Source organism: Channa argus, chromosome 18 (genome assembly GCF_033026475.1).
Source record: "Channa argus isolate prfri chromosome 18, Channa argus male v1.0, whole genome shotgun sequence".
NCBI lineage: Eukaryota > Metazoa > Chordata > Actinopteri > Anabantiformes > Channidae > Channa > Channa argus.
In genome coordinates, this window is record NC_090214.1 from 14,959,167 (window position 1) to 14,980,559 (window position 21,393).

A 21,393-nucleotide genomic window follows, 5' to 3' on the forward strand; every position below is an offset into this window, starting at 1 on the left:
AAAACCCCCCAAAGATAGTATAATATCATAATGCATGTTTTATAAAACTATTTTCCACAAAACGTAATGTAAGTGGTATGATGTCTTAAATATAAACATGTAGTATTTATGTAATTAACATATGATTCGTTTTTGCCGGTAATTATTTTAGTTTTTAAAGATTTGTCCTTACACGTTGATTTCTCCCAAGGAGCACGGCTTTTTTCTCTATTGAGACAACAGGAAGTGGGACAAGGGGCGTTGTGGACATGGGGCAGCTTTAGGAAGCTGCTAGCTAAAATTCGGAGCGAAAAAGTTTGTAGCTCAGCGGTTTGACACCAGAGAGGCGGTTGGTGTAAAACTGCAACAGCTGAGATGACTGAGGAACAGGGTGTCCAGTTTGATGCCAGAGGTATTGAATTTTAACGGCTTAAAATGTATTTTTTTAGTTCCTTTATTGGCGTCCCGAAAGTGTAAAATCTGACTTACCTCAGTTAGTTACTGTATGCAACGTTACTATAAACGCATCTCATTGCCATTAAAACAGAATGTATGTAATGTACCATTACTAATGTTTTTTATATTTACTCTAAGTCATAGTTATTCACAGTCTGCTTTGTCTGTCTAGAAGCTGAAATTACCTGTGGTCGAGTAAAGGTTTATGTAAAATTTTGTGAAATGCTTTTTGGTCGTGTGGAAATTTGCTAAAATACGAAGGCTACGTGTTGATGTTAAACCACTTTGTCCAGATACATAACGTTAATGTAATGATGAAGTTAACATGTCAGACCTCTGTCTTTCTCTCTGCATTGGCAGAGGGCTTGATCTTTTTGGAACAAACTGTGCTGAGTAGCCCCGTGACTTCAGTTCCTGCTGCTTTTACTGCTGAAAATGCAGGAACAGCAACTGAATGCTTGCACATTTATTTTACTCTACTGTTGTCTAACTCTTGTTTCTGTAGAACTGAATTTTGTGACCTTTTTATGTAAAATCTGTGCATCTGTAGATATCTTTACACACAAATATTTAATGCCACTGTGGGTGACATTTTCTTGTCTAATCTTATGTCTTGTATACATCTCAGAGCATCAGCACCTGCGCTATAACCCCTTGCGGGACAGCTGGGTCCTGGTATCGGCCCACCGCATGAAGAGACCCTGGGCAGGTCAGGTAGAAAAACCTCCTGAGGAACACATACCAAGATATGACCGCCGCAATCCACTCTGTCCTGGGAACACACGTGCAAATGGAGAGGTAAAAACAGTTGGATAGATAATAGCCATATTTTCTCTGTTGTTAGTTACTGATGATGCTGTGGACATTTCCTCAAAAAATATAATGTAACCATAACATTGCTAGTTCAATTCAATGAAGATATAATTTTTGCCACGTTTTTACTCTTCATACTATTTTCTGGACCCATCCAGCTGCCAGACTCAAATGCCAAGTATAAACTGTGGATTTGCACAACTCAATAAGTTCTACATTATCTCTATTGCGAACTAGGAAAATCCAGACTATGAAAGCACTTTTGTCTTTGAAAATGACTTCCCTGCTCTTCAGCCAGATGCTCCAGATCCTGGTGAGTGACATTTATCATGCTGTAAAATAAAAACTAAAACAAGTCAATGCAGAGTAAAACATAACACAAAATGTTCAAACATATATTTAGCTGCTTCTTGGAACCTGTATTATGCATATTTAATTTTCCCCATAGTTTAGCAGAAGTGTAGATACATGCCAAATTGATTGTCTGTTTTCAATATTTTTTTCCCCAAAAATCTGAGGTTAAATTTACATTGAGAGACAAAAATAATTACTTTTGAGATTATTTCATGGCACAGTAAACGGCTGAATCATGGCTAAGGAGTGGATCAGTAGCCGTGTTTACATGGATCCAAATATACCACTAATGTGATCAACAGGAACATTTTATCCATGTAAATATTTGCTGGAATAAATATGTTTCTGCACATGTTGGCCCCACATGGGGATGATATGATGACTGTTTTTTGATATGAGGACTTTCTGAGTTTTAAATGTCCTCTCAACCTCTCCTCCTGTTTAACATTATCAGGAGCACTATGTGCTTATGGGATTGCTTACAAAAACGCGTATATTGTTCCCATGGCATGATGAGACTCCATCTTGGTTCTCTCCTTCTGTTGAATAAACTGACTTTTTTTTTCCAAATCTTGAAAAAAAAAACATGACTTTTTCTGTTATGTGACAGACTAAAATATCTCACAGCAGGCAGAACCACTTTTTGCTGACAAAAAAACATTATATTCTGAATAAAGGTTCTAATTGAAATAATTTTAAAATACAGGTAATTGAAGAAATGTTATCCATGTAACCACTACTAATGTTCTTGTAAAAAAAAATTACAAAGCAAACAAATTGTTGAAAATGCTTTTGCTTTCGCATTCTTAAGGTTCAGATCAGCATCCATTGTTCCAATCCAAAGCTGCCAGGGGAATCTGGTAAGAAAGAAATCTTTATGTGACACAAAGTAATAAAATTAATCAGTTTGCCATTTTACTTTGTGTATATTGTGTATAAAATTCAAATACACTGTAGATAACATCCAGTATATGATATTCAGATACAGATATTGAATCTGCTCCTTCATCTAAATAATGTTGGTTACTCTATATGTTGAGGTACAGTATACATTAAACACATTCATAATATCAGTAATATGTAAATGGGACTTTGCAATTTATTAACAGATTGAGTGTAATTAATGTTCTTCCTAAGAGTTATGATGCTTTCAAATTTATGACTAATTAAACTTATATGAACTGATGAGTTCATTTGCTATCATCATTATCAGTCAGCTTTTAGTTGAAGATGATTGTGTTAATCAACACACTGCATGCCACCTGCTTTCAGGACATTTTTAACCTAAAAAACTAAACAAAATCACAAAAATATGTGATTCCACTGTGCCACCAGTAGATGGAGATGTTTGTTCACCTTTCCATTTAATAGGAAAGCTAGACAGCTAGATGCTTAAGTGATGTCACAATGACCTGGATTTCAGTCCAGATAAAATTCATCTCAGAACTATGTGAAACAGGGGATAAGAGCATTTACTGTGGTTTTCTTGTTTGATCCAGTCCTAAACATGAAAAGCTTTGAACTAGCTTTCTGTTTTAAGGGCACTGACGTGAGTTATTTTTCGAACATAATCTTATAAATCACACCTTTTATGTGTTATTCCTTTCCAAAAAAAGAACAACATCTATGCATTTTTCAAACTGTGCTGATTTGTCACACTTTGAACAAAATAAAAGACAACATCTTACTGATGTGGTTGCCTAAACAAATGTTTGTGACTTTAGTTATATGGATCCTAACTCCCCCTTTTTATTTCCTTAGGTTCATTGCAGTGTCCTTTACCTTTATTTTTCCTATAATGTGATATGCCAATGCTGGGAGTGAAGAAAATACATGAAAAGGGTTATGACTTACAGGCTTGTGACATATAAAATCTGGACATGTCAAACATACATCATACATATTCAGTTTGATTGATCTAAAGTGGTGTATGTTGGTTTATGTAACATTGTTAAACACAGTAACACACTAAAGTCCTGGGACCTCCTACAATACTCATGTAAAATTCATAAATACGGCCATACAGTTTGGCTTCGAGCATAAACACCAAGTCATGCTGAATTATTGAAAACGTACTAGCTGCTTGAGTACTAAGAAGAAGTGTCTGTCGGTCGATAAAATTAACATTTTTCTGAATCTCACAGTCGAACTGGTATCACTAAGTAATAAATGTTAAGGTGAAAAGCAAACGTACACATGAACGTAAGTGTTCATGCCACTCGGTCCGGAGATTCACCTCTGGAGTGGAGTGGCCTGTATGCTTCAGGTCATTGTAGTACTGAAAAGTGAACTATTGTCCCAGTCTCTAGTTCCAAGTACTCTTCAAAGACCTCTGTATTTGGCTGCATTCATCTTTCCCTCAGTTCTCACCAGTTTCCCTGTCCCTAGCATAATGCTACCATCGCTATAGGGATGCTGCTAGCCAGTAGAACAGTATCTGGTGTTAGCCTGACATAATGGTTTTTCTTTGTGCTTCCAGACTCCTATCAGTGCAGTTTGACAAAGTCCAAGTGAGCTTTTGTGTGTCTTTGATACAAAGTAACTGTCATCTAAGCCACTCAAAGACAAAGTCCTGAGTGATTGAGTCTTCCTTCCAACAGATCCTCCCAGCTCTAAGGACTTTTGATGCTCTGTTAGTGTGACTCTTGGGTTGTTAATTACCTCTCTGTCTGTTAATCGCCTCTCTTGTCTATGCAGTTTGGTCATATCATAAATGGCAATTTAAAGTTACCAATTAATCTAACGTGCATATTTTTGGACTGTGGGGGGAAACTGAAGGAAGTCCATGCAAACACAGGGAGGACATGCAAACTGTGAGGCAAGCTGTGTGTGTAAGCTGTGAGGCAGTGGCTCTAACTACTTCACCAACCTGCTCTCCTATGTCAATAATAAGTAATGGAAATAAGATGCACCTGACCAAAACTGGGAATTCAACTGCAGTGGGTATGAACACTTTTGTAAATGAGAGATTACAGTTTTTTTGTTTTCAGTTAATAAGCAAAAATTGCTAAGAACATGATTTAACACAGTTATGGATTACTGAATGCAAATTGGTAAAGAAAACTGTTTGCGTTTGCTGAACTCAATTTAAAGGGCTCTGAGAGCACAAAGAAAAGGATTATTTCATCCAATAAAATGAAAGTTTACCCTTTGGCCAGACCTCCAAGCATTATGTCTGCCAAAGCTTGGAAAGTCTCACCCAAGTGTGCTGAATTAAGAGCTACATCTAGCAAAATGTGATATCAATTTGATGTACTGTATTTTTACACCCCACACAAGCTAACACTTTTCCTTCTGTCCTCTCCTTTTTATCCCATGTTTTCAGTAAAGTCATGTGTTTCCACCCCTGGTCGGATGTCACCCTCCCACTCATGAAAAAAGAAGAGCTTGTCAGGGTGATTGACAAGTGGGCGGACCTTGTTGAAGAACTAGGGGCTACCTACCCCTGGGTTCAGGTACGAGCTACACACACACGCACACACACAAGCACACTCATAATCATGTTCACACATAAGTGGATACCTGTAAAATTGTGACAGATCAACTTTTTACGCTTTGCTCCAGTGTTGCTGATCATTCCCTTTTAGATTTTTTATTGTAATGTGTCATGTAATGGATTGGATTAAATTTTAAACATGCCTATAGGCAAACTTGTAAATTTGAACAGCAGCACATATATAAGGATGGGGATGAGATAAGATGTCGAAGTGTATACAACTGTACATTAAATCCTTCCTATATCACAGCTGAGAATCTTACAGTAAAAAAAAAAAGGTTAAAGGTGTAAGAGGCTACAAGCTGATGTATATCTTCATGTATGTTTTACATGGATAAAAGATATTCACACTCAATGTAGAAATATACAGTGTTTCCCATGTACAACCTCAATTCCAAAGAAGTTGAGACAATGTGTAAAACATAAATAAAAACAGAATGCAAATCTCATAAACCTTTATTTTATTCACAATAGAACATAAACAACATATCAGATGTTGAAACTGAGACATTTTACCATTTCGTGAATTATGTTTGCTCATTTTGAATTTGATGGCAGCAACACAAATGTTGGAACAGGGGCAACAAAAGCAAGGAAAATTAATTGCCGCAAATCAAAAACAAAAGGAGGAGCATTTGACAACTAATTAGGTTAATTGGCCACAGGTCAGTCACATGGGTATAAAATAAATCAATTAAAGGAGCGTTTCAGAGAAGGAGAGCTTCTTGAATGTAAAGATGGGCCATGGGTTACCAATCTGTGACAAACTGCTCCAAAAAATCGTGGAACAATTTCAGAAAAAAGTTCCTCAATGTAAAATTGTGAAGACTTTGAAGATCCCACCCTCTACAGTATATAATATCATCAAAAGATTCAGAGAATCGGGAGGAATCTCTGTGCGCAAGGGAAAAGGTGGAAGGTCAAAACTGGACGCATGTGATCTTTGGGCTCTCAGGCAGCACTGCATTAAAAACAGGTATGTTTCTCTACTGGACATCACTGCATGGGCTCAGGAAGACTTCCAGAAATCACTGTCTGTGAACAGAGTTCACTGTGCAATCCACAAATGTAACTTAAAGCTGTATTATGCAAAGAAGAAGCCATATGTGAACACAATCTAAAGACATTGCGTTGCTTTTTTGGGCCAAAGCTCATTTAAAATGGTCTGAGGCAAAATGGAAAACTGTTCTGTTTTCAGATGAATGAAAATTTGAAATTCCTTGGGAAACCATGGACGTTGTGTCCTGCGGACTAAAGAGGAGAGGGTCCATCCAGCTTGTTGTCAGAGGACTGTTCAATAGCCTGCATCTCTGAAGTATAGGGGTGCATTAGTGCATCTTACACATCTGGAAAGGCACAATCAATGCTGAAAAGTACAGAGAGGTTTTAGAGCAACATATGCTCCCATCCAGACAACGCCACTTTTAGGGAAGACTAGCATATTTCAGCAAGACAATGCTAAACCACATACTGCATCCACCAACAACATGGCTTCGCAGGAGAAGAGTTTGGGTGCTGAACTGCCCTGCCTGAGGTACAGACCTTTCACCAATAAAAAACATTTGGTGCATCATAAAGTAAAAAATCTGGCAACAATGGCCCAGGACTGTTGAGCAGCTAGAATCCTGCATCAGACTAGAATGGGACAACATCCCTCTCCTAAAACTTCAGGAACTGATCTCTTTACTTCTGAGAAATTTACAGACTGTTGTTAAAAGAAGAGAGGATGCTACACAATGGTAAACATCACCTTGTTCACACTTTTTTGAGATGTGTTGATTCCATCAAATTCAAAATTAGCTAATATTTTCCTTGAAATGGTCAAATGTCTACGTTTTTACATCTGATATGTTGTTTATGTTCTATTGTGAATAAAATATGGGTTGATAAGATTTGCAAATCATCACACTTTTTACACTTTGTCCCAACTTCTTTGAAATTGGGGTTTTACCATAAGCCAATGGATAAGTGTCTGTTTACTTGGAAAGTCCAGTTAAAATTCTAAAGTGCTCTTCTGTTCAATATGGTTTATTACCTTATTTTTGTCACTCTACATTTGAGCAAATAGATATATAACTTCCTATTTACTGGTTTTAGATCTTTGAGAATAAAGGAGCCATGATGGGTTGTTCAAATCCACACCCTCACTGTCAGGTAGGAAATGCACACATAAAATCTTCATAGCAATTGTCACACAAAATATTTTTTATAAAGAGATGATGTGCATGCATTAACATGTATACACCAACCAGTTGTATTGATAGCTATTTTTAAAATGCTGCATTAACCTGAAATAAAAAGACCTTAATCACATAGGCACAAAACAATGTGTTACACTGGTCAGTTTGTACATCTAAGATAATAGCAAATTCACCATGACAATGATTTTGTTGAAAAGAATTCAGCTAAAAGGTTTGGCCTACCAAGTCTCAGTATAGAAGCTGTTAATTGGCTCTTCACATCAGCAATAATTATGTGTCTGTGTCACACTTTGTCTAAGTGCATGTTTTTATGATTGATCATTTTTTAAAAAGCACAGTCACACCAGTATTACAGTGTGGGCATTTTCTTGTCTTTTCATGTTTTCCTTTTCAGTGAGGTGATTCAGGCAAAACTAACAACTCACACAAACAGAGGCAATTCCTGTCAAACTGTCACTTCACAGTGTGATGTTGAGAAAAAGCACAATCAATAGACAGAATGAAGAAAAACAGAGGGATGGTTAGTTGGGGTAAACAAAGTGATATGTTGAATTTAAAACAGCAATATTGTATGTCAGGTATTGAAATAATATAGGTGCCTAGAATGCAAAAAGGAAAATACCACAGGACTGAAACCAATTTGATGTCACACACATGAGATGACAGGCCCATCAGAAACAAAGACTGACAATGATCAAGCTGAAAACTTGCTGTACAGTAAATCCATGTAATTTAGTACGGTGCTGAGCAGGTAGATGGTTTTTGACTAGCTTTGAAAACTACTATGAGAATATTACCAACTGAAGTCATCAGCAAATATTTTTAGTGTCTGAAACTTATGGTAGACTGAAAAATACTTTTCCAGGACTTAATTAGAAAAGCCATATTCATGCAAAATCCAACAAACAAATACTGACATTTCTCTGTGATTATTTTTAAATAAAAGTTTAAAAGTAGCATTTTTATTGTTCTCTGTCTCTGCTACTTTCCTGTCTGTTTGTGAAATATAAAGGCAGCAGGTGGTGTGCTTAGCTTAGCAAAGAGACTGAAAGCAATTGTAAATACAAACAGAAAATATGTTCTTAATGACAGGATAATGGTAAATTACAAACAGACAGTCTCTGCTGTCAAGTTTTCTAAGACTGTAATATAGAAATGAACAGCAGGTGGCAGTATGTGACTTTCGAGTAGGCCGGTTTTAATGGGATTTTCAATTTCAAGAGAACCAGGGACCACTATTCTGACTAAGGAGCAACATGAGGGCCACTTTTGTGGAGTGTAAGAGGTTTTTTTTTTATTTTTTTCATACCTGTTACTACAAACACTTCTTGCAAATAGGCTCTATCATTGGCAGAATCAAGTAGTAACTCTTTTAAGATTCTTGTCACTAAACAAACATCTGTGTGCATCTATGCATATGGCTAGGACATTAGGGGCACTTTCCAACATTAGGATAAACACAGGCTATCAAAGATAGACCAGAATCCCGAAAGTCACCTTAGCTTTTCTAAATGTTATTTATTTTGTATTATAAACCTCTAGAGAAATGCAGACCACTGGTGGACAAACCCTGTTTTAAAACACTGGTCTATTTCCTTCTTAAGGGATGTTATTTATTCCTAGTAATTCAGGTACCACCAAAGTCTTGTTTACTCTTGTTATCAGATCAAAAATATGTATTTTTTTGATACAGCTTTTTAAAAAGTGTCAGAATTTTGTTTTTTTCCTCTGCAGTCCAGATTTCCTATTCTCAAGACATCAAAGTCCATGAAGAGTGTCGTAATAATGTGCGCATGTCTGTGTGTACAGCCAGACAACTCCTGGACAAAATGTATGAAACATAGAGAAGAAATACTAAGAGAAAATGTTAATCGTGTTCTGGAGGCAGCATTGCTTTCTATAACTTTGCTCTCAAAAAGAGAGATGTATGTATCATTGTTATTTAATAGGGGGAAAAAACAGTAATAGTTTTTTTTTTTGTTTGTTTTTTATAGCCCAAAGCATACAGTATACAGTACATTCTGTCAAGCATTCAAAATGTGTTTGGAAACATTGGCCTCTCAGGAGCAGATGGTTAGAGTACATTCTATGGGTTATATTCATATTGAGGAGGAGCTTGTGGAAGCTGAAGTTAAAAGATCCAGTGGTGTAGAAATGGCGAGTAAGAGGTTTATGTGTTATTTTCAGAAGGTGTGGTTTGTGGGAATACTTGTTATTCTGTTGTGTATTATCATTATCTTTCTCATAGAATCAACAGTCTTCTGCTGGAGATCATCCATGTATACAGAAACACAGGTGTACAAACAGACCTGCAGCTACAGATGTTGGCAGGGATGCAGATATAGCTACACACACTGTTACACACACTTGGAGGCATGCAGATGCAGAGGATTACCCACATAGTTCACACATTAACCATGGCTGCTTGTTTCGGTCTTTCCAGGATTGTGATCACATGGTATAGCCTTTAGCCAATATTCACAATCCATTAATATTCGCATTACACTAATCTATTTTTTACTCCCAGTGGCATGATTGTATACAAAATTTTACCAGTGCCTCAGGAAAATACCAGGAAACTTTAATAACTCCCAGCTTTTAAAAGTATTTTCAAGTATTAAAACCAAGTCGATACACCTATACGACTTAAAGGTAAGACCAGCAGGACACTTAGAATCAGACTGCCTCAAAATTCAAAAGAAAGATGAACCTTCTGATGATCAAGAGAGCCCTTTTTATATTTTCTTTGTCATAAAGAGGAAAAAAGGGGAATATGTAGGAGCCTATCAAAGTGTGATTTCTGCACTGTATTGTGGGTGAAAATAGGAGTGATTAATCAGAAAACAATTTGCCCGGCACCCTGAAGCAGTGTTGTTCAAAACAGTGGAAAATACTTCTGATGATTATACTACTCATGACGTGATGGAATAATATAATGGGAAAGACTACACCTCCTAATTCAAATACTGTATGTTATGTTCTGTAAAACTACACAGTCAAAAGCCTAAACTCTGTCTAAGAAATGGAAGGCAAAATGTTTGAAATGATCCCCAGGTAAAGCAGCTAACAGCAACTACTACCCTGGACATTTTGTAGTGCTTATAGAGCGTGGTTTTACGCGTTTTCATGTTAAAAACTCTCTTGGAAGTTGCCCAGTACAACCACAGTTTGATCTGTGGCCAGTGAACAGCTCCAGAAAGGTACATGGAGTTGAGGGACTTGCACGAGGGCAAATTTGATGGAGGGCAAGCGTAGATTTTTTTTTTTTTTTTACCTGTTCCAACTACATACTGTATAACCTGCTTATAAAGGGGATTGCACTGGTGGCCATCTGGTCTATAACCATGAGGCCACTACACGCAAAAAGATTTAAAAACACATACACTTTTGCAGGGCAGCAGAAGCTAATCAGTATGCTGGGGAAGGTCTCATGCATTACAGCATGAATATACTGTATACTGCTTACTTTACAGTGTTCTGTTTTGCATTACCTCTGTCCATTAGCGTGGATGCTAATCTTGACATACCCCTATGTAAATGGCTCATATTCAAAACTTTCATGACCATTATCTTAAATGTTGATTCATCATGCAGCACTGAGCAGAATGTTAGTTGTTTGGAAGTCTTTGCTTGCATTGACATCCATTAAAACACCATAAAGTGCAAACATAAATAATCTGAATGTCTGTCATGATGTTCAATGTTAGTCATAAAAAAGCTTTCTGAAAAACATTAGAGTTACATTATGAAGCAATTCTGAAGCCTTAAGGTGTTTACTCCAAAGCATGATTGGAAATGAACTGGAATAGCAACTACAACTCACCTCTGCAAACAGGAGTTTGCAACTAATGCAGATGGATGATTTCACACAAATGAAACGACCGACAGCATCTCATCTGTTTTAGGGCATAAAAGTTTATATACTCTCAAGGAAGTTTACTTATTCAATCACAGTTGATACCAATGTCTCAGTTAGACTGAATGCTGTCTCGTACAGAATGCCAGTTGGTGGCTGATGAGCTCGAAGTTTATACAATGTGCTTGTCTCTTGTCAGCCTGTTTTCTGAGAGACGTTATTAATCACAATCAGGAAGCTAATTCGGTCCCTGTGTTTGTTTTTGTCTCTATGGGCCTGCAGAACATCACTTTGACATTTACAGTATGTTAACTACTGTATAACTGAATCAATCATGTTCTTTTAGAGTGTGAGTTTAATGTGATATTATGCACAGTATTAATAATTATTCATACCTCTGAAATCGGTCCTACTGTTACAACTGAGGTATTATGCACCATGGATCAGGACTTGTATGCAGTAACTCTGATACCGGCTTCAAATGGCAGGCTAACAGGCAAAAAAAGACCAAACAGCACTGTGACAAACAAGCAGCAGGTTATAGCATGAGTAACAGGTATATAGAGGTTCAGGAAATCCAAGACAACCAGGCTGATAAAGAAAAGTCTAGTATATTCTGGAAATATAGAGAGGTGTGCTGGAAGGAGCAGGATAAGGTGACTTGCTAAAGACAGAAAATACCAGCCCCCTGCAGCCCCCTAATGCCTACAGTAGGGAGGTGATTAGACAAATAGGTTTTCAGGAATGTAAAAGTCTGTACATGGATGCCAATGTTCACTGTGATGAAGTACCTATATCCATTACACTTGTGTTTGCACTTTGGTATTTACTCTGTATTGAAGCAAATGAAAGTAGTGGCTGCAGGAGAAGACTCATTTATCATTCTACAAATACATATCTCTGCACCTGTGAAACACTCATTGATTGGATACTGTTGATAAATAACCCTTTTAAATCACAGATGTAATGTGGCCATTTGGAATCAAGACAACAGGAAAATAGGGGACAGGTTACTTATTGTTTCTTTCATTTTCTAAATGGTCTATTGAAACACAGTGACACACAGTCTGGAGTGCAGATTTTATTTTCACAGCTCATTGTTGTCTTCCTCCATCTTCCTGTTACGTCATAGGTTTGGGCCAGCAACTTCCTGCCTAATGAGCCGGCTCTGTCAGACCGCTGTCAGAGGGTGTACTATGAGAAGCATGGAGAGCCACTGCTGCTGGAATATGCCAGGCAAGAGGCCGAGAAAAAGGTACAGCACATAGAAATGCAATCCAAAGATTTTTAAAGAGAAAGCATCTCACTAAAATTTGGATTTGTATAATAATAGGCACTATCATGAACACTGAATTCATTTTAGCCAACCGTGTTGACTGTTTACCATACAACCTCAGAAAAATGAAAGTTTTAAATGTCTCCAAACACCAGATTTGTTAAAAAATGTGACTGCCCTACATCCTTCTACACTCACTCTTTGCCACGATGCTTCTCTTTCCCTCTCCTTCTGCTTTTTGCATCAGTATCCTCTGCCTGTCTTTCAGGCAGTGAGGCATGTGATTGGACAGCAGAGATGCTCATTAGCATAATGGTGCAGCATTTATCTTCACTCTGCATGATTATGAGGAAAACCAAGTCTCTGTGTGTCTGTATGTTTGAGGGAATCTGCTATTGTGTGTGGAGTATCAGTAGCAGTAATCACTGAAGATAAAGTCTGAGCACATTAAGCATGTTGGCACATGTCTTATTAGGAGACAGTGAATGTAAACCGTGAATGAACTTTTTACAAGACAATTAAACTTGTCACAAATATATATTTTTTTCCACCTAAAGCTTCAAGGAGATGCCTTATTTACATCACTTTTTTATTTAACATACTACATCTCAGGTTATACTGTGTTCATCTCCAAAATCCCTTTTCAAACTGGCTTCATGTGTTCACTGTTAAGCTAGTCAAATATGCTGCCTGTGTCTTGTTCTAATGAGATAAACTTTCAATACTTTATCCCCTTTTCTTTTTGTCTTCTATCTGTAAACTGTCATTAGTAGTTATGTAGTAATAAAGAAACAAAATGTTTGTTACTGAGTTATATAGCTTCCCAAAATTATTTTCAAGAGAATCTATTCTTTTTTCTGGAATCTATTTTGTTCTGTGACTATGGAGAACATCAGTGCTCTTTTGGGGATAGTTGGAGAGAGAGAAAAGGGTCTTGAGAGCTGTGCAGGTAAGATGGAAAGGAGAAATCAGACAGCCACTAATTCATTCAGGGAATGAGCTGATACCTGTTCTACTGGGAGTGTATGTCTGTGCATGTGTGTGCGTGCAAGTAAGGTGGGGAAGGGGGGGCATTAATGTTTCGAGAAGAGCAGAGTAGACACTTGAATCTCCCAGACAGCTTCTCATGGGGACTGACCTTTATAAAATCAGAGTAGAAATAGAAATGTGTGTGTGTGTGTGTGTGTGTATGTGTGTGTATTAGTGTGTTTGGAAGAATGACCTAAAGAAACTTGTTGTGTGTATTTGTACGTGAGCGTATCACTTTTTGCTCTTGTCTCTCTGACCTAAGGTTAGGACCATAAATTGGCATACTGCGGTGTTTGGAGGAGTCTGAATTGGGGTTTGGCTCCCAGGTGACACTCTTGACTTTGAAACAAAAACTTTCTAAGCTAATTGAATAAACTCTTTGGGACTTGCTGCCCATCAGGAGGTCTGTATTAGGACATCTCGCACTTCCTGTCTCTTTCTTTTTCTCTCTCTGCTATCTCAATCCTTTCTCACCCTCCATTAAGAGGAGTGAACACTTTGGGACTCTGTTGAATGAGTTTATGTTTTCCACCACATATATTATGCACGACAGTATTCCATATAGACCTTTTAATTATGCACTAATACCTTGCTTGTGTTCAAACATCTGGAGGATTTTGACACACTCTAACACTCTGTTTTATCTGATTAAGTTTTCATACCATTCATAGAGAGTAGCACAGGCACAATCATCATACAGACGCTAAAGCCAACACTGAGTTTTCTGTAATCACGTTTAGTTCGTTATAAATAATATAGGCTTTCTTGCATAGAAATGCAGTATAATCCAAAAAATACCATCTTGGTGTCATCTCTAGATGGCTCTACCATGGGGGGTTGATTGTAGTATTAAGCTTTAACACACTACTATCTCTTTCCACTCGTGCTTAGATTAGATCACAGGGCGTTCACACAGAGTTGTGTTAGAAAATATGTTACTGGCTCTCACTGAAAATCCAGTGCACAGGAAAATCATGAGGAATTCTCACTGGTGCATACAAAATTTTGTGTTTTTAACTTTTTATATAGTATATGAATTCTTTCTGCACATTCAAAACCATTTTAATTTTGTCTCCCTTATTAGGAACGTGTGGTGGTGGAGAGTTCTGACTGGCTGGCAGTGGTTCCATACTGGGCTACGTGGCCCTATCAGACACTGCTGTTGCCACGGCGACATGTCCTCAGAATCAATGACTTGACAACAGAGGAGAGGGAGGGTGAGTGTGTGTGTGTGTGTGTGTGTGTGTGTGTGTGTGTAGATACTGACAGAGTGACTGACTGAGAGAGTGATAAGGCAATTTAGTGTAGTCTTAAGGTGACTCAGCAGGTCAGGGGGGAGCCTGCAGGTTTGGTTCTCAACCATGCCGTGTGTGTGTGTGTGTGTGTGTGTGTGTGTGTGTGTGTGTGTGTGGTGCATGCATGTATCATCAGAGGAGAAACCTTCATACTAAACCGTTTCAGTTCACTTCCAATGTTGTGGTGTTTAAATATACTGGATAACCATAAATATGGACCAGAGTTGATTATTAATCGATTTGCTATCGTTAATAGCAAACGAGATTGAAGATACTTATTCCTTGTTAACCCACAACATTATTATATAATATATTATTATACAGAAAGCTATGAAACATTTAGATAGTAAACCGACGTTTCTGCCCACCTTTTTCTAAAATTGTTAGAAAATGAAATGTGTTAAAATCGAGGTGATGTGTTGAGACCAAAGGTTCCTTTTCAAGGGCAAACACCACTTCTTATGTAAATTAAGTAAAGGGCTCATTTAAATGACCTATGTTGACAGTTTAATCTGTTTAGCCGTTCAAGCTTGTGTGTAGGGACAGCATGAAGCCCAAGGGACATACATAGATAAGAAGCATCAATAGATAAGTATCTTCTCAGACACAATCCATTACTACCTACTTTTTAACACTAAACATGGTGCTGATACAGCAGTGGTTTAGCTTTACTTTTAGTGCCTGCTTCTATTTCTTTTTGTGACGAAAATAAATTACTTACAATATGTTTTTTAACTAGGTTAATTAAATAGTCAAACTTAAATATAAAATAAAAAGATGCTTCCTACATTTTTGAAGCTTTTGAAGATGAACTATTGATTGTGGCAGCTAACTGATTGAGGAAGCTGCCTCAGTTCGATCTGTCCAGGGTTTGAGTGAAAGAGAGAAACTTGTGTTTGTGTGTTATTAGCCACACTTTGTTTTTGTCTGTCTTTTCTCTTTGACTCCTTCATCATGGATTCAGGTGTTGCTTTTATATTTCATTCCCCTCTAAGGTGTATAAAGATTTCATCTTCTTTTCAATTTACAGCTTTTCTAGTTGTAAAATACATTCCTCTGTCAATTTTCAGTCACTGTTTTTTGATTTTTTTCTCCTACATGCCATCTCTTCAGCTGCTAATGCTCATATATTATTAACAGTATTCAAAAAATCAGCTTTCCTTCTCCTGCCGACCTTCAGATTGTTTTTTTTCCCCAATTTATTTCTCTCTGTCTCTTTTGTTTGCTAGGTCTGGCTGACATTATGAAGCGACTACTGACCAAGTATGACAATCTGTTTGAAGTGTCTTTCCCCTACTCCATGGGCTGGCATGGTAAGACAAAAAGTGGGAGAGGAGGGGGGAATAAAAATGAGTTATAGATTAAAGGTGGTTGCAGGGTCCACATGCACAGCAAACCACCAATCACAATTCTTCTTGACCAGTTAAGGATGACGTTGATCACTACAAAAGTGCTGTTAATTTAACATTCACGTTTTCTAGGGGGGGGGGCAGGACAGTCAGTTAAACATATTCCGTCGTGTCTACTTTGTTTATTCAGTGTGTCTCTAGATTCTCCAGTCTCTAATATGCTATGGCTAGTCACCATCTCTTCCTCATCTGACTTTCTTAGTAAATAGTGTGAAGACTGATTAGAGAATCTGTCAGTTGTGGTTCAACCACAATCAATTCTTTCCAAGTCATCTAGTGAAAATTCTTATTGGATTATACATTGCAGAAACAAGTATTTTTCCATTATTGTGCACCCCCTAGTCTGGATGGATTGGAACACAAGTGTACCGCTACAAATTAGAGGCTCTTCAGATATCAGGCCAGCTATAAATTAATACACTTAGACAATTTAAAATGCAAATGAGCTCCACTGACACTAGTCTGAAACTAGTGTGTGCTTCTCTGTGACTCTAATCTGCAAAAGTCAGTAATAAAATATGTGAAGCTGAGTCTTTTCACAGTCAGGATTTTAAAAGACTTCTAAATAGGAAGTGATAAAGAGGGAAGAGAAAAATACTGTCACACCTTACTTGAAGGTTTTGTGACAGCCAAACACCTCACAGGTTTTTAATACACTAAATCCCTTCCAACTTCACTTCCCCTTATGTCTCATATCCTGGCATGTATTCTGTTTCTCGCCCTATGAGCAGCAGAAAAGATGCCACCCCTCACCTTTCTCTCTTCCATTTTTCCATCTCTTCTCATCCTTTCTGTCTGTATCTTCCCCTTCACCCTTTGTGTCATGTATGCCTTTCTCCTTCAAATCAACCTTCCCACTGTGTAGTGCCATTAACAATGTCAGAGGCAGTCAGTAGAGTCTTACATGCCGAGGGGTTCGTCTCACATCTTTCCCCATCTTCTTGTTTCATCAGTCAGTGTGTGTGGCCCAGTCTTTTCTCTTCTATTAACTCTTATCATGCAAAAGAACTTGGCTTTAATATAATATATGAATCTTAATTAGCTTGTCCAATGTTATGGGAAAGATTTATATAAGGTCTCCTATGTACTGTATCTGAAGTTATGTTTCAGTCCTGATGAATACACCTGATGAATGATTTATATTTCAGTTCTGTTTCAGTTTCCACCAACTTTAAAGGAAGTTTCTGCAGCCATTAAACCCTACAGTGTATTCAGAAGCTAGTTGCTTACTTTGTCTGTGTGCTATCTAGTGCTTTGTAAGTAATGTACAATGGGTTTTTAGAGCTTTTTCTTTTGAATGTGTGCCTACTGCTGCACCTGAAAATAAGGTTGATGAGAGTAGTACAGCAAGGTTTGTTATGGTCAAAAACAAAATACCAATAAAAAGTAATGAATTGCATCAATTTTAGCTAATTCATCTGCGCCATAGACCTTAACTTTTGACATGGACAAAAATTATTAAACACATTAGTGTTTAATGATATGGTCCTTCCTCACAGAAAATGTGACTGTAGAGTAGAAAAGACCTCAAAGACTTTCACTCTTTCCTGTACATTTTCCGAAATGTATTTCCATAAAAAGGATTAAAAAGTGATGGTTTTTCAATGGAGCTCAATGGCAAAGATAAATAAGCTTAAACCAGGTTCTGAAGTTAGCTACATGAGTGAGCAGACAATGGAGACTAAACCATACTAAATAAGGGAACAAAAAAATCTGGCAATAATTGTCTGTGGGGCTTGTCACCAGTAGCAACATTTTGCACATTTTTCCTTGTCATTTGATCTTTTGCCAATAATTGAATATTGATTAGAGCGTGTTTATATAAGCCACCCAACTATTTTAATCTCCCAAGTTTTATTTAAGATATTAATTAAAGCAAGTTTCCCACTTTTATTTGAGTTCGATTTATTTACTTTAGCTGCCTGTCCTTTCACATGTCCCAGCACAGTAAAATTGAATAATCACTTTCAAACAGGCCATTACTCTGTCACCTTTGTCTGCTGAACTTTGCTCAGTCTCTGGTGTTCAGAAGTATCTTAACTTCAGTAGCTGAAATAACATCAGTAGTAAAATAAATAAATCAGTAGTAGAAATGTACATTTAAAGGGCGACTTTACCAATTTTCAACTTGCTTTCGATGGCTTTAGTTAAGGTTGTAAATGTACATTTTTTTATTGTACCTTATTTTTTAAACTTCTCTCTGATGTATATAACGTAAATGGAAACAGAATGCAATGATTTACAAATCTGATTAACCCATATTTTATTCACAATAGAACATAAACAACATATCAGATGTCTAAACTAAGACCTTTTACTATTTCATGTAAAAATTAGATCATTTTAAATTTGATGGCAGCAACACATCTCAAAGGGTGATGTAGCATCCCCTCTTCTTTTAAGGAAACCAGTTACGTGAGTTGAGGAGAGTAATGTTGTCCCATTCTTGTCATATAGAGGATTCTAGCTGCTCAGCAGTCCTGGGCCTTTGTTGCTGGATTTTAAAATTTAATTATTTTTTTTTTAAATAATTAAAGGTCTGGATTGCAGGCAGGCGAGTTTAGCACCTGGACTCTTTACCCTGCAAAGCCATGCTGTTGTGAAGGATACAGTAGGTGGTTTAGCTTTATCTTACTGAAATATGCAAGTCTTCCCTAAAAGTGGTGTTGTCTGGATGGAAGCAGATGTTGCTCTAAAACCTCTATGTACTTTTCAGCATTGATGGTGCCTTTCCAGAAGTGTAAGCTGCCAATGCTATAGGCACTAATGAACCCACATACCATCAAAGATGCAGGCTATTGAACAATGGCCTCTCTCCTCTTTAGTCCACAGGACACAACGTCCATAATTTCAAATTTAATTTCAGATTTTGAATTATCTGACCATCATTTTGTCTCAGACCATTTTAAATGAGCTTTGGCCCTGAAACCACAGCATTTCCGGATCATGTTCACATACGTCTTCTTCTATGCATAAAACGGCTCTAACGTCTAATGTCTCAGTTTCAACATCTGATATGCTGTTTAAGTTCTCTTGTGAAGAAAATATGGGTTGATGAGATTTACAAATCATTTCATTCTGTTTTTCTGGGGGGTTTTACATATTGTCTCAACTTTTTTTGAATTAGTGTTGTACTAAAAAACAAGGTTTATTAGGTAAGAGATAAGGTGCACACATGATTTTTGTGTCCAAATAATTTATTTTAATACAGTACATTTTGCTGAGCGAGATGAGTGAATAATCACCTTTCATCTTCTGAAAGACCAAGTATTCATATGAGAGGCATAATGGCAAGAGCTAAAAGGTCATATTGTGATTGTAATGGGACTCTTATGTCTGAAGGTAATGATCTTGTGGATACAGAAAAATAGCTCAGGTTGTAATGTTTGTTGTAATTACTCATCCTGAACCTGTTCAATTTAACACATTTTTCTTTATCTTAATTTGTCTCTATCCTGCTAATTCCCACACCTGACATTACCTTTTAGTCACAACAAAACACCACAGTCAGAGAACATGGAACATGGAATAAAAAAACAGCTTGGCTTTTAAGACGTACCTATGACTCGTATCTAAACAATGGCAATGGCTTTAACTGGCCCACTGTGAAGATGCAGCTTTCACAAACACAGAAGACGACTGTAAGATTTGTACAGAAAGGTGTTTGTCATCAACACAGCTTAAAGGCACTGGCTGATATTTACCTGTGCTGAGATGGTGAGGGTAAAGCTACTGTCAAGCAGTGTCAGAGAAATGCCTTGGTGGTTTCAAACTGAAACAAAGGGTAGCAGTGTGCAGTGATGCGCTGAGTGGTACGCGACAGAAAGGAGAGCAGTGTCATCGTGCCTGAATGGTCACAGTGATCCTTGTATAAGCTAAAGGTTGCAGGGTCAATCTTTGCAGTAGCTACATCCTGCTGAGCTGTTTCAGAAAAGGTAAACTTTAATGCTTGCTGACTGTACGTCATTCTTCAGAATGACAGGTAAATGTCTAAAAAAACACGCAGAACTGGGTCTGGAAATATAAACACTACAGCATAGATGCGAGAGCACTTCCAAGATTTCTTGTTAGTTCATATTGGTATGGAAGCAGTTTTTTAGGAAGTATGTTTCGAAAAGCTTATATAGGTATTACTATCTGTATCTATTGTTAATAATTGGATTGCTGACCTGCTGCTGTCAGTCTGATGCTGCTATTCATTTTCAGAGCAAGAAAGCCTACATGAAAGATATTTATAAAAAGAGATGATGTACTCCCACCCAAAGGGCAGAGGGCATGAGAGGACACAGCCATTGATTTCCTTGCTTCTACTCTATCCAATATCAGATCTTTGAAGTTAAATCTTAGTCTAAAGTCACCAGTGGTGAAGCCTCCTGCAGGTCTTGTATTAAGATTTTGCTTTAATCTTCTAGTCTGTTTTATTTCTTTCGACAGAAACAAAACCTCACAGTTCATGTTACTTCAGGTTGTCAGTTCATTTTATTTTTTATAGCAAAGAGAATAAATTTCTCTATAATGCTATTGAGAAATTCTAAAAAAGCAGGAAAACACTTTGAGTAAGTATTGTCTTAGAGTTGTTCAATCAGGTCCCTAGGATTACACAACTTTTATATGGTACACACACACACACGTACACAAAAAACAATCCTGCCAGCTTATCATGTACACATTTAGTACCAGAAGGCAGTTTGCACTTTTTCTATACTGAATTTTCAGTACACTTATCTATTTAATTATCTGTGAAATATTTGGTTCATTAGCACCTTTCTGTTGTTATTCCCATCAGTGAAAAGAGTGCGAGCAAAGTGTAAAGAGAGTGAGAGATGTAGGGAGAAGAGAGATTAATAAAAAGGGTAAAGCAGTCAAGTTAATGTTCTCTGTGGTATAAAATATTAAATGCAACTTGGGCAATGTTTAAATAATTATTAATTTATATAAATACACAGTATAAATGTAAAAATCTTTATTTATTATTGGTTGTTGATACTGTGTCTTCTCTGTTTATCCTCATATCATTGTCAGTTGTCCTGTAGTGTTTGTAAAGCAGTGTGCTGAAGGCAAAGACAATTTTTCACAGTAGAGAAAACAAGCTCTGTTACTGTGTCCCTTTTCCAGTTGTTTATAAATCACTTTTGGTTATGTGCTAAATAAGTGTTGGAAAATTATGTATTTTTTAATCCAAATCCCATTTTTCTGGAAAATTTTCATCTTGGATTCTGCAGCATTTAC

At 37.2% G+C, this 21,393-nt stretch overlaps 1 protein-coding gene across 7 annotated transcripts in view; it reads left to right on the forward strand.

Annotated features, from left to right (window-relative positions):
• Positions 1 to 212: 212 nt before the first annotated feature.
• galt (galactose-1-phosphate uridylyltransferase) overlaps positions 213 to 21,393 on the forward strand; it is a 46,648-nt gene continuing 25,467 nt past the window's right edge. For 2 of the 7 annotated variants that reach the window (XR_010911397.1, XR_010911398.1), the window contains exons 1-9: positions 213 to 391; positions 1,064 to 1,233; positions 1,486 to 1,561; positions 2,414 to 2,462; positions 4,928 to 5,057; positions 7,196 to 7,252; positions 12,288 to 12,410; positions 14,545 to 14,677; positions 15,985 to 16,068. Coding sequence is in view for 4 of the 7 variants with exons in the window: in XM_067483227.1 (XP_067339328.1) it covers positions 355 to 391; positions 1,064 to 1,233; positions 1,486 to 1,561; positions 2,414 to 2,462; positions 4,928 to 5,057; positions 7,196 to 7,252; positions 12,288 to 12,410; positions 14,545 to 14,677; positions 15,985 to 16,068 (859 nt within the window). In the remaining 3 variants the exon portion in view is untranslated. The remainder of the gene's footprint in view (positions 392 to 1,063; positions 1,234 to 1,485; positions 1,562 to 2,413; positions 2,463 to 4,927; positions 5,058 to 7,195; positions 7,253 to 12,287; positions 12,411 to 14,544; positions 14,678 to 15,984; positions 16,069 to 21,393) is intronic. The other 5 variants (XR_010911396.1, XM_067483227.1, XM_067483229.1 and 2 more) reach the window with 3 other exon arrangements.